The 14,554-nt window shown below is 41.0% G+C and overlaps 1 protein-coding gene across 3 annotated transcripts in view; it reads right to left on the bottom strand.

The window, feature by feature from the left end:
- The window catches only part of cfap46 (cilia and flagella associated protein 46), a 103,635-nt gene that overhangs the window by 25,504 nt on the left and 63,577 nt on the right, over positions 1-14,554 (bottom strand). For all 3 annotated transcript variants that reach the window (XM_082975209.1, XM_014200142.3, XM_082975211.1), the window contains 9 exons: positions 13,111-13,299; positions 12,813-12,935; positions 11,239-11,421; positions 9,229-9,402; positions 8,806-8,903; positions 8,189-8,265; positions 5,910-6,079; positions 4,490-4,596; positions 1,199-1,284 (listed from right to left, as the gene is read on the bottom strand). In XM_082975209.1, coding sequence (XP_082831335.1) covers positions 1,199-1,284; positions 4,490-4,596; positions 5,910-6,079; positions 8,189-8,265; positions 8,806-8,903; positions 9,229-9,402; positions 11,239-11,421; positions 12,813-12,935; positions 13,111-13,299 — 1,207 coding nt within the window. The remainder of the gene's footprint in view (positions 1-1,198; positions 1,285-4,489; positions 4,597-5,909; positions 6,080-8,188; positions 8,266-8,805; positions 8,904-9,228; positions 9,403-11,238; positions 11,422-12,812; positions 12,936-13,110; positions 13,300-14,554) is intronic.

Below are 14,554 nucleotides of genomic sequence, written 5' to 3'. Positions count from 1 at the left end.
AACAACAGAGCTCATGCCTTTCATGCAACTTTTTTCAAATCATCATTAGAGTCGTATCATGCAGCCTTACAATGTATTAAAAATACAAACGTTGGGCTATATGTTTTGATCACAACTAAAGTTGCATAAATAACTCTAAATGAAGCATATAGGAGGACCTGTTTCTTTGTTAACCGCTCAACACAGAAGTCACATGTGCGCACACCCTCAGAAATCGTTGAGAAAATATCCTTTCTATTTTATTCATCTGTGTTCAATTCTATTCTTCATACTATCAACCGGGCCACGGAATTCTAAGCAAATTTTGTCTGCTAAATGAACTAGTGTAGCCCACACCCATATGGCTCAGCCAGATCAGGGCCTAACATAAGGGCAATGAGTATGCTATTCTGTTCTTCTGAAATATACAACATTTTCACCATATCATGTTTCCTTAGACCTGTCTAAAATACATAATGGATTTATTGTGATCGTGTAGACTATGGATTTATTAGACTTTTTAAAATGTAGCTGGTCCAAAAGGTCTGCATCAGTGGCTTGTAGTCTATACGTGGAAGCCAGGAGGTGCTAAATGTGTTTATGTTAATTAACAGTCAATTACCGTGAGACTGGCAGTTATTTGCTTGACAATCACCGGCTGACAAAATGTCAGGACCGCCACAGCCCTAGGAGCAACTCAATATTAGGAAGGCGATCCCAATGTTTTGTACACTCAGCGTATACTTATACATGTAATGGTGCGAGGGAAAATCCAAAGTACAAATCACCATCTGAAATGGGTCTCTTAAGCCCTGGTCCAGTTAGCTATGTGGTAAGTTATATGTTCCATTACATACACTATAGCTGTACTGTATCTCGCACTAGAGTAAATATTTGAACATCATATATATTTCAGTTAGTATTGTGTTTAGGGAATTAAATACCATTTGCGTTTTGCGTAAAAACATGCTGATGTTGCTCCACTGTACATCATTTAGTCAATAAACAAACTGGTATAACAAAAATCTAAAGAAATGGGAGATGGGGGGGAATTAGTAAACTCAATCTAATCTAAGTAAATCCAGCTGTGGGCTAATCACAAGCAATGAGCAGGTATAGTACAGTACATAACCACACATCAAGCACTCTCCGGATTCTGAACATCAGTCCCCTGATCCTTACACTGCATATATCCGTTTCTGGGACAAGCCATACGCACCCGCTAGACCTTTATCTGGGCCTGCTTTCTCCTCCTTTTCTTTGGGCCGGATGGACTCCGGGATGGAAATTGATGGCGTCTGGTGTCTGAGTGAAGTAGATAAGGACAGGGAGGATCAGGAGGGATACAGTGGAGACCTGGTCCAGACATGAGAAAATGAATGTACAAGGCCCAGAGAAGCACGAGGAGGCGGAGAACACAGAGGAACGTCACAGCTGACACCTAACTCGACAAATAGACAGACTGATGCATGCAGACACATACAGTTGAAGTTGGAAGTTTACATACACTTAGGTTGGAGTCATAAAAACTTGTTTTCAACCACTCCACAAATGTCTTGTTTACAAACTATAGTTTTGGCAAGTCGGTTAGGACATCTACTTTGTAGAAAGTCATTTTTTCAACAAATGTTTACAGACAGATTATTTCACTTGTAATTCACTGTATCACAATTCCAATGGGTCAGACGTTGACATACACTAAGTTGACAGTGCCTTTTAAACAGCTTGGAAAATTCCAGAAAATGATGTCATGGCTTTAGAAGCTTCTGATAGGCTAATTGACATCATTTGAGTCAATTGGAGGTGTACCTGTGGATGTATTTCAAGGCCTACCTTCAAACTCAGTGCCTCTTTGCTTGACATCATGGGAAAATCAAAAGAAAATCAGCAAAGACCTCAGAAAAACAATTGTAGATCCCCACAAGTCTGATTCATCCTTGGGAGCAATTTCCAATCACCTGAAGGTACCACGTTCATCTATACAAACAATAGTATGCAAGTATAAACACCATGGGACCACACAGCAGTCATACTGCTCAGGAGGGATTGGTGCACTTCACAAAATAGATGGCATCATGTGGTAGGAAAATTATGTGGATATATTGAAGCAACATTTCAAGACATCAGTCAGGAAGTTAAAGCTTGGTCGCAAATGGGTCTTCCAAATGGACAATGACCCCAAGCATACTTCCAAGGTTGTAGCAAAATGGCTTAAGGACAACAAAGTCAAGGTATTGGAGTGCCATCACAAAGCCATGACCTCAATCCTATAGAAAATTTGTGGGCAGAACTGAAAAAGCGTGTGCGAGCAAGGAGGCCTACAAACCTGACTCAGTTACACCAGCTCTGTCAGGAGGAATGGGCCAAAATTCACCCAACTTATTGTTGGAAGCTTGTGGAAGGCTACCCGAAATGTTTGACCCAAGTTAAACAATTTAAAGGCAATGCTACCAAATATGAATTGAGTGTATGTAAACTTCTGACCCACTGGGAATGTAATGAAAGAAATAAAAGCTTAAATAAATCATTCTCTCTAATATTATTCTGACATTTCACATTCTTCAAATAAAGTGGTGATCCTAAAACGGGATTTTAACTAGGATTAAATGTCAGGAATTGTGAAAAACTCAGTTTAAATGTATTTGGCTAAGGTGTATGTAAACTTCTGACTTCAACTGTACATGCACAAAGAAACCCACTCCCACGCACGCACAAACATACACACCAGTGGAGGCTGGGAGGAGGAGCTATAGGAGGACGGGCTCATTACAATGAGCCTGTCCTCCCCCGGGTTAGGGTTTGGCCGGGGTAGGCCGTCATTGTAAATAAGAATGTTCTTAACTGACTTGTCTAGTTAAATAAACATAAAATAAATACCTCACGTGCGCCGCACAAGAGACTCGCCGATAGAAATAGAACACTATGGACTCACCAGCACCTGCTTTCTCCCGTTGTGCTATTTACAAACAAACACGTGACTGGCTCAACTGTTCTGGGGAACTACGGTAAGCTTCATAATGTAAAATAATGTGATAGGTGAAATTAAGAATGCAATCTGCTTTATCTCCTAACGCATTGCACAAGTTGACTCCAGGTATCAACTTAAAGTAGCTATAAATATAAAAATGTATTGAAAAACTTAAAAGAAATTGTTTTGATGGTATTGAAAAACCATCCGTTGGCTTTTTCCAACGGATGGGGGGGGGGGTATATGGCCAATATACCACGGCTAAGGGCTGTTCTTACGCACGACGCAACACGGAGTGCCTGGATACAGCCCTTAGCCGTGGTATATTGGCCATATACCACTAACCCCCGAGGTGCCTTATTGCTTTTATAAACTGGTTACCAACATAATTAGAGCAGTAAAAATAAATGCTTTGTCATACCCGTAGCATACGGTCTGATATACCATGGCTGTCAGCCTATCAGCATTCAGGGCTCGAACCACCCAGTTTATAATATACGATATACCACCCCAGTCTAACCATTAACCTAACCCTATCCTTAACCCTAAACCCCTAAACCTAAGCCTAATTTTTGAAATTACATTTTTGCACTTTTTCTCCACAATTTCGTGATAACGATCTTATCTCATCGCTGCAACTCCCCAACGGGCTCGGGAGATGCGAAGGTCGAGTCAAGCGTCCTCCGAAACATTACCCGCCAAGAAGCGCTTCTTAACACCCGCTCGCTTAACCCGGAAGCCAGCTGCACCAATGTGTCGGATGAAACACAATGTCCCTGGTTTTACTATCCTTGTGAGGACTTCTGGTCCCATAAGGATAGTAAAACCAAACCAACACAGAGAGAGAGAGAGAGAAAAAGATCACAGGCCACACTGACACAAAACCTTGCAATGTGAATGTCTAGCTGATACAACACATGAATAAGTCACACATGATGAACTAGACCTGGGAAGGTAAACAGAAAATAATCAACACTGACCATACCGATCATAGACTATACTAGAGAAGTTTGAAATGAAATAAGTTTGCTAATATGGGTGATGTTAATGGGACAATTGATGGCTACAACCATCGAATTGCTAGTAGTAGTTTAACGGATAAAAAAAAAAATGTGTTGCACATTAATGTTGTAGTCTTATCGTTCTATTTATCGTTAATGCATCAATTCAGGCAATTTATTGCAATATGGCTTTTTGCCCATATTGCCCAGCTCTATAATGAACTGTAGACAAAATCAACTGCATTGGAATTTTCCTTATTCAATCTTTCCTTATTCAAGCTCTGCCTCAAGGGCAGAAACAATGTGATTGGTTGAGTGGTTTAGCCAAGAAAAGAGGCTGGTCATGTTTAGATACAGTAAGTTCCCAATTGGTTAAGGATAGGGTAAGGGGTTGGGTTTAGTTTAAGTTCTGCAATAAACAGAACTCAGCAGCAGAATGTTTTTGACCTCCCAGTACAGCTAAGAAAACGGTATAAAATTGTTTTACCCTAAAATGACCATTGTACAATAAAGGACAATATCTGGACTTGTACTGACTTACCTGAAGCATGAGAAGTCAAACTGAGAGAGGATTGGACACAAATAGTCCTCCATTTCTTGTACAATGGCTTTGAAATGAGATTCCAATTTCTCTTCTGAGTTCGATTTCTATACAGGGACAAAAAGAAAAAGCCTAGCTGACATGTAAAATCAACACTTGTCTCGAGCACTGACAACGATTATACAGACCTACATAACTTGAACAATGTTTGGACATTAAAATCCGATATCGTCAGAAAGTGAGGGAAGAGAGAAATTCAGCTCCAGGATATTGTTGTAGACTGGTTTATTTATGAGGCCAGTCGATCATTTTAATAGAGAAAAAGAGAACAAGGGGTTGTAGAGGGTTTGTGGAGGGGTAATAGAGCAGGGCCACTAACATTTTCAGTTGGTGGCACCAGGTCATGATTTGGTCGCACCATAATCTTGTTGAGGGGTCATGCAATATATATATTTTTTTGCAATCATCTCATAAAGTAATTCACAGTGCTACCTAGACGGTATGTTTCAAGAAATAAGTTGAATTTAACATGTCCAAGCAGGAATGCATGATCAAGATATTTTTGTGTGCAATCTGAAAAAGTGATTGCCATGAATTTTGGGTTGACAATTAGGCTATTGTTGCTATATTTTACTCTCAAAATAGGGCTCCAGAATTGCAGATTCCTTTTGTTCAATAGAGATTTTTTTTTTTTGTGTGTGTACCAATATCATTATTCATTTTGGGCTAATTCACCATTGTGTAATTAATAAAACTAACAGTACATGTAATATATTAAAAAAAGCAACAAAAAAAGCCAAAGTTTTCAAAGAAAAGAGAAACCCGCAAACTTCTCTTGCTCGTGTCACTGATTAAAGCTCAAAGCTCTGACGAAGGCCAAGAGGCCGACACAAAAGCTTTAATAAAATGTATGATGCGAGTTTCTCTTTTCTTTGAAGTAATCATATTATTCCCATGCACCTGTTTCTGGATACATTAACACAGCTTTTTTGAATTAAGCATACTAGCCAATGAAATCACTGAAAATGGCAGATGCACACTTCCCATGCTCCAGATTTCTCAAACCCATATAGATGGTTAAAAAAGGTGCTAATACAGTCAATATTGAGAGATGAGAAATAAACTTAATACCTACAGGAAGCTGAGACCCCCCTCTCTCTAACAGTCACAACAGTATGTGTGTTGAAACAGTTCATTCCCTGCGATTGCATTTTGAATGTTGTTCCAAAAGCACATCTGAGTTATCTTGTTTGAGCTACTGTTCGACCCAATCATGGTTTTAGCTGCCCCCCAAATATGTTTTGAATTTGCAGGTCGCATTGATGCGACCAATTACAAATGTTACTTGCACAGCCAAGTCAAAGGGTCGCAAAGGGTCGTAGTGGGTTCATAAACGGGTTGTAGAGGGTTTGTGACCTACTAGGTGAACGTGACGCTCGCTCCCCGCCCTGCCCTCATTGCCAAGCCAATGCGCCTCTTTCAACAAGTTGTGTTTGGTCTCGCGTTTGAAGGCTTGTGTTCTGTTCCGGAGATCAAGCAGAGCCCTGGGCTGGACAGCAACCTTGGCGACCCTGGTACAGACCAGCATACCTGCAACAAAAGAACAGCACAGCCTCTGTAACTGGTCCCCCCGAGCCCACATCCTCCTTCTCTGCCTCTCTTTCCTTCTCCCTTCCATGTCTCTCCCTCCCTCACTCTCTCCATACACATTTTGAAAGATAGAATTCCATGACTTTTCAATGAGTTCTCCACGACTTTTAACCACATTTCCATGACCAACAATTGGCAGCGTCTCTGTGTACGTATAAAAAAGTAAGCATAATGTGGTATCGACACCATGGGTGGTACCATCTTCTGTCATTGAGCAAGGCACTTAACCCCCCATAAAGTATAATACCTGTTAGGCAACTGTATAAAACACATGTGGTCAACCCTCAGTCTGGAGAGCTACTGGTTGTGCAAGCTTTTGATCAAGCCCTGCTCAAACACACCAGAGCTAGTTTATCAAGGTCCGGTTGACCAGCTCATTTTCAAAATGTAGTTTGTTAGAGGGGGACTGGAATAAAAGCCTGCACACCCATTAGCTCTCCTGGAGGATGGTTGACCACCCTTGATGTAAAACATTGCAACAATACAATCAAATATGTTTAATGCCTTTTTAAATAATGTGCTCATTCAACATATCAAAGATCAAACGGCTATGGTAAGCTACAAATCTTTTTATTCTGCTGAAGCAGGCACACACATTTTCTTCAGGAAATAAACCTTTTATTGTTTAGTCATATTTATCTTAGCCTATAGCCTGATGAAGACATATTCGCTGTCAAAACATTGTTATTACATTTTTGCATCTAAGCTCCTCGCCTTTTCAAATATTTATCTTAGCTACTTTAGAAGTATTTACTTTGCTGGCTGACTAGCATCTATTGAGTTGCAATGTCCCATACATTGGATGCCCAATAAACCATAAAATCTAAAAGAAAGGCTAAATCTAATATTTTTTCCTAAAATTAATGTTCACGATTCCCATTTTATTATTTTGATTCACATGATTCGATTCACCACGATTGAACTGGATCCCAACTAATACAATGGTGAAGTGAATCATTCATTTCATCAAAAATAATCATTTAAATTAATCATATGAATCGTTCAAAAAATGTAATCAATTTTGTATGGGCTTATTCGCAAATGTAGGTGGAAAGTTTTTTGGGACATGACGAAAACATGAATACATGCTATCAATCGCTAAACAGTTAACTAGAGGGTACAAGTTTTGTTTTGAATTGGCTGCCTAGTTAGTCTGTTCTCTATCATATTTTATAGGCTAGGTCTACCTGCTGCTGCATGTCCGGCTGTTTCTCTCTCCATGGGCAACGGCCCACTCGTCTCGTACACACGCAGGTGATGCTCGCAAACACAGTGTCGTTCCGATCCTGGATGATATGTTGATTTTTATTTGATTGATAAAATATTTAAAAACTCTGCTTAAATAAATTGAATTAACAGAAATTAATTTCCATTACTTTTTCAGGCTTGGAAAACACCATTTAAAAATTCCATTACTTTTCCAGGATTTTCAAGACCGTACGAACCCTGTCTCTCCATCCCTCCCCCTCTCTTCTTTGTGATGAACGTATTTCATCTCATTCTCCCGAAACAAGCCCAGATGCTAGCCTGTGCCTTTTTGAACAGCAGAGTCTACAGAAAGGTCATTTGAGGAGGTAATATGCAAACGTTACTTTGTTTTTTAGAATTAGAAAATCTGCTATTCCCATGCTTGGCTAGCAGCTGCAGACGAAAGGTGAAAGGGTCCGTGTCCAGGTATCTTACTATTCAGTGTTCATCTTTGCATGTGTCTCTGTCTAAATTAGCTCTCAACCTTTCATGGGCACTGTTGTTAGGGAGAGACCCGGCATACTAAATGTTACGCTGGAATGATTTATTTCTTTATAGTTTAATTCTGAATGCTGATAACACTTAAGTGCATTGCTGCAGCATATCAATGGAATATTTGCCTAGCCTTAAAAAACGAATTGCATATCAGAGCAATGAAAATCCCACCCACACACAAAAATAAATAATAAACCTCTAAAGGTTGGCATCCATCTTCTTATTCCATAAATGCAAGCGTGCTACTGGTTACCACCTACTGAATATGTACTACATGAAAATATCCCAAAGGTTGAGAAGCCTCACCAGAAACCTGCATGGCCTTTCCTCTCTGACTCTCTGTAAGTTTGCTCCTCTCATAGAAAGCTCCATAGAGAGTTGACCTAAAAAAGAACACACATTTCACCTATTTGCCATGCAAACCGTGTCACGGCAGAACTTTATATGTATGGGTGGCATTTACAGTAAAGTATGTTTGGCATTTACAGTAAAGTATGTTTGGCATTTACAGTAAAGTATGTTAAATGGTATAGCAGGAGCCCGACTGTGCTGATTCTACAGAGGACATAGGATGAGAGTATCCCTCGTGTGGCGTCATCAAATTTACATTTTACATTTTAGTCATTTAGCAGATGCTCTTATCCAGAGCGACTTACAGTAATGAATGCATACATTTCATTTCATGCTTTTTTTTTTGTACTGGCCCCCCGTGGGAATTGAACCCACAACCCTGGCGGTGCACACACCATGCTCTACCAACTGAGCCACAGGGAAAAATTGCACCCAGCTCCAGAAAATGTGTGTTAACTAACCCAATGTGAAATGTGACCACACGTGACCAACAGATGGGGCCAGAGGAGACTCGTGGGCTTGTGTGTGTCTGACACACGGTAGATAGACTAAAAGCCCGTGTTGATATGTACCTGTCTTGTGTGTGCTGAAGCAGCAGGATTTTCAGGTTAGAGGGCAGCTCTCCCAGGAGACTCAGGTGACTTGGGTTGATGGTCAGGTGGCTGTAGGTCTGGGCACAGATTTGCTACATGTTGATACATTTTTTACCCATTTATACTGAGCACATTATTTATGTTGATACATAATTGAAATGGCAACTGCAAATACATATTCTTTATCCTAAGCTTGTAATGAACACTCTAAAGGGCAATTAGCCAGCTAAGAAAGATAGATACACCACAGAGAGACCACATGGAGTTCAATGTATGAAACAAAACAAGGCATATTTAATCTATTGTAATACATTCATGGGGAACCACTAATGGGGGCTCAAGTGAATCTCTATGGTGCCTAGAAAACATCTGTTGTATTGAGGGTATTTTGTGGGACAGTACCTTGGAGAGGCCATTGAGTGAGTCCTCCACTCCCTTCAGCAGACTAGTGGGGGTCTCCTCCTGTGAAGGGAGCAGGTTGCTGTGTAGGTTGAGTAGCGCAGAGAGCTGGGACACACGAGTGTCAGTGCAAGCAGATCTTAGAATGTCAGCCATCATAGCCGTGCAGGAGCAGCTCTGGGAATAGAGATTAACAGAGATTAGCAAAAGCACACAATATCTAATTTAAGGGGAGTAGGGGCACTAACACAAACATTTAGACTGTGACAGAACATCTTAGAGTGACCAAGACAGCCTCTAACTACGCACACTTGCACAGCAGACATGCAGACATACACATGCATGTACACAAACACCCCTCCCTACACACATACAGTTAAGGTCGGAAGTTTACATACCCCTTAGCCAAATACATTTAAACTCAGTTTTTCACAATTCCTGACATTTAATCCGAGTAAAAATTCCCTGTTTTAGGATCACCACTTTATTTTAAGAATGTGAAATGTCAGAATAATAGTAGAGAGAATGATTTATTTCAGATTTTATTTATTTCATCACATTCCCAGTGGGTCAGAAGTTTACATACACTCAAATAGTATTTGGTAGCATTGCCTTTAAATTGTTTAACTTGGATCAAACGTTTCGAGTAGACTTCCACAAGCTTCCCACAATAAGTTGGGTGAATTTTGGCCCATTCCTCCTGACAGAGCTGGTGAAACTGAGTCAGGTTTGAAGGCCTCCTTGCTTGCACACGCTCTTTCAGTTCTGCCCACATATTTTCTATAGGAATGAGGTCAGGGCTTTGTGATGGCACTCCAATACCTTGACTTTGTCGTCCTTAAGCCATTTTGCCACAACTTTGGAAGTATGCTTGGGGTCATTGTCCATTTGGAAGACCCATTTGCGACCAAGCTTTAACTTCCTGACTGATGTCTTTTCGATGTTGCTTCAATATAGCCACATCATTTTGATGCTTCATGATGTCATCTATTTTGTGAAGTGCACCAGTCCCTCCTGCAGCAAAGTACCCCCACAACATGATGCTGCCACCCCCTGTGCTTCACGGTTGGGATGGTGTTCTTCGGCTTGCAAGCGTCCCCCTTTTTCCTCCAAACATAATGATGGTCATTATGGCCAAACAGTTATATTTTGGTTTCATCAGACCAGAGCACATTTCTCCAAAAAGTACGATCTTTGTCCCCATGTGCAGTTGCAAACCGTAGTCTGGCTTTTTTATGGCGGTTTTGGAGCAGTGGCTTCTTCCTTGCTGAGCGGCCTTACAGGTTAGGTCGCTATAGGACTCGTTTTACTGTGGATATAGATACTTTTGTACCTGTTTCCTCCAGCATCTTCACAAGGTCCTTTGCTGTTGTTCTGGGATTGATTTGCACTTTTCGCACCAAAGTACGTTCATCTCTAGGAGACAGAACGTGTCTCCTTCCTGAGCGGTATGACGGCTGCGTGGTCCTATGGTGTTTATTCTTGCGCACTATTGTTTGTACAGATGAACGTGGTACCTTCAGGCGTTTGGAAATTGCTCACAAGGATGAACCAGACTTGTGGAGGTCTGCAGTTTTTTTTCTGAGGTCTTGGCTGATTTCTTTTGATTTTCCGATGTCAAGCAAAGAGGCACAGACTTTGAAGGTAGGCCTTGAAATACATCCACAGGTACACCTCCAATTGACTCAAATTATGTTTAATTAGCCTATCAGAAGCTTCTTTAGCCATGACATCATTTTCTGGAATTTTCCAAGCTGTTTAAAGGCACTGTCAACTTAGTGTATGTAAACTTCTGACCCACTGGAATTGTGATACAATAAATTATAAGGGAAATAATCTGTCTGTAAACAATAGTTGGAAAAATGACTTGTGTCATGCACAAAGTAGATGTCCTAACTGACTTGCAAAAACTATAGTTTGTTAACAAGAAATTTGTGGAGTGGTTGAAAAACAAGTTTAATGACTCCAACCTAAGTGTATGTAAACTTCCGACTTCAACTGTACATACTGTACCTGGAGCAGGGCCAGGTATTGACCAGTGGCACATGGGTCAAACTGGCCGTGACACTCCAGCATATTGAGGCAGGCTTCTGAGAGGATGGAGCTGGGGAGTTTGTGTTGGAGGGAGAGGCTGACGGCCTGTGCTAAAGTCTCACTGGCCTGAGCCAGAAGTTGCTGGGCAGAACGTCTTCTTCTCTGGAATACACATGCACACGTACACACGCACATGTGCGCGCACGCACACACAAACAGAGAGAGAAAACAAGTAGCTACAAGTTGTGCATGCCACCATGCTATCATAATGCCACCTGCTGCTATTAATCTATTGCACCAACTTCAGAGTAACATTTCTGAATGGACTTGACCTTCTTAGGTTACTTTTAATATAATCTCTCGTGGACAGATGAAACGGGGAGAATCTGTCAAAGCGCACATAACATTTTCTGATTACGAGCAACAGTAGTTCTTGGTTTGGGGTTTTTGTCATTGATTATTTGGATGAATCAGGATTGGACGAAGGCGGTGCTTAAACTGGTGTGGTGATTTTCAAGCCTGTGTGCGGATGATAAACGGTTTCCAATAGATTCCACAGTCACAAAGTCAAAATTGGCTGTATCATAAAAATTCATTAAACAATAACATTTCCTTTTTGGCCATGATAAACACGGGTGAAATTAGCGGAAGGGAGGGGTTTGGCCGAGAGTTTCCGTTTGCGAGGGAGGAGACTTCGCTTCCTTTCTTTGCACCAGTGGTGTAAAGTACTTAAGTAAAAAATACTTTAACGTACTACTTAAGTAGTTTTTTGGGGTATCTGTACTTTACTATTTACATTACTTTTACTCCACTACGTTCCCAAATAAAATAATGTACATTTTAATCCTTACATTTTCCCTGAAACCCAAAAGTACTTGTTACATTTTGAATGCTTAGCAGGATAGGAAAATTGTCTAATTCACGCACTTATCAAGAAAACATCCCTGGTCATCACTACTGCCTCTCATCTGGCGGACTCACTAAACACAAATGCTTCCTTTGTAAATTATGTCTGAGTGTTGAAGTGTTCCCCTGGCTATCCATAAATAAATAAAAAACAAGAAAATCGTGCCGTCTGGTTTGCTTAATATAAGGAATTTGAAATGATTTATACTTTCCTTTTCCTTTTGATACCTAAGTATATTTTAGCGATTACATTTACTTTTCATACTTAAGTACATTTAAAACCAAATACCTTTAGACTTTTACTCAAGTAGTATTTTACTGGGTGACTTTTTCTCGAGTCATTTTCTTTGAAGGTTTCTTTACTTTTACGCAAGTATGACAATTGGGTACCTTTTCCATCACTGCTTTGCACAAAGATAATCACAATTGTTAATGTCATTCCCCCAAAAGTAAAACAGGAAACGACAAACTTTCACGAGAGAATTTTACTTCTAGGTATCCAAGATTACTTTTAAAATAAAGACTGTCTTTTACAGTATATCAAGACTAGCCAAGAAAGTGACTTCTGTTGAAGATAAGAACGACTAGATTTGTCTAAAGACACCAGATTAAAGAGGAGGAAAGGTTCCAGGTAGACTATACAGTACCTGTAACTCAGCATATTTGGCTGCATACTGTCTGGGCTCCGTTCTGCTTGACTCTAGGCCATTCTCTCCGGTTAACTCCTCCTCCTCCTTAGGGCTGGCTTTAGACTCTGACCGGTCCTCCTCCTGTTCATAGAATCAAGATTAGTTTACAATCTGGTCATGAACACTGACATTTTTTTTTTTAGCTCTTAGATTTTTGTGAAGAGGAATGACATCTCTAAAAGTCACTTCGAGTCCCCTTAAAAGTAACTTTTAGTCAATTTTTACTGTTTTTGGTATTGTCTGTCAGTGTCTGTACCAGGTTGTGTCCATCCCAGAGGGTGAAGGGGTAGAGCGGGTCTCTCTGCATGGCTAGCAGCCTCAGGCACTTCCCCATCAGGCTCAGAGAGCTGGCTCTGGTCTCCACACAGTCAAGGGACATGAAGTTGACCGTGGCCAGCTGGCTCAAAGCTACCTGCCCCAGGGTCCTCCCTGTAGTTATCCACTCCTACAAAGGGAACAAAGGGGATGGGGTGGTTACTGGGGGACACAGAGGAAATGGAGGGATATATAAATGAAGAAGGGAGGGAGATGGAATACAAAATTCTGCAGCACACCTAAAATGTCCCTATTAATTTATTTAGTGGTAATGACCATCTCATCTGATCCAACACTGCAAATTATCTATTTTCTGTGACTAAAGTTTAGACATTAAATAGGGTTTATTTGAAATATTTGAATCGTTTTGATAGTATGATAGTTCCTTACTCATGTTAATTTGTGTGTACCCCTGTAAGAGCGTTCCGTGAATCTGCACCAAGAAGAAAATGTAGCTCTGGTAAAATAGGTCTTTAGTTTTGAACAGTTTGAGCTACAGACGAGCGGTTTTAGGCATTATAAAGGTGCAACCACGGACACAATGTCATGCTCCGTTTGTTTCTATGGCCGAGGCTGTGGTAGAGCTAAGCCCAGAGCCATGTATTAAGAAATAAATGACTGACTGAACCTAAATCAGATTTGCATTTGCTAATGGTTTTCACAGATGAAGAAAAATGATACAAATTACTGCGCACCCCTCAAATGATACAAATGTAATAACAGCCTGAGGTCACTGGACTTGAAACAACGATACAGTTGTAACCATGTGCCATTTAATGTATTATCTGACCGGCACTAGTGCCCCCAAGTAAAAATTCCATGTGCATTCGACAGGTCACTTTTATAAGTGAGTGTACACTGGTTGGGAACCACTGCACTATGTCACGCCTGCTCCAGCTCTTCCCCCCTGGCAATCGAGGGCGCCAGGCTCCCCAGCATTGCGCACTCCTGCCATCATCATAACGCACACCTGCCTTCCCGTCACGCGCATCAGCGATTATTGGACTGACCTGGACTCAATCACCTCTGTCCTTACCTTCCCTACATATGTCTGGTTCCCCACTCTGTTCCCGGCTTCTGCTTTAATGTCCGTATGTCTTTGTACACCCATGTGCCGACGCTGTTCCTGTCCTGTTACCTGTCTGTTCCGCATTCAATGTTCAACTCCCCGTACCTGCTTCTCATCCCCGGCGTCGATCATTACACAATAGGTAGTCCTAACCCTTATTCCAAAACCAACGTGGACTTCCTCTAATGGAGGAGGTTCTCCCTCCCGTGTACCAACTTTGGGAATTTCATGACTAACACAAACACCTCCCAATCGAATGCACAATGGTTTAATGAATCATCTTGGTTGCAGAAGACGGGCCATTTCTCAACCAAAA

The sequence above is a fragment of the Salmo salar genome, chromosome 01 (assembly GCF_965601325.2).
Source record: "Salmo salar chromosome 01, fSalSal1, whole genome shotgun sequence".
Lineage (NCBI taxonomy): Eukaryota > Metazoa > Chordata > Actinopteri > Salmoniformes > Salmonidae > Salmo > Salmo salar.
Note: the sequence above shows the minus strand (reverse complement) of the source record. Positions and strands in the feature narration are given on the sequence as shown.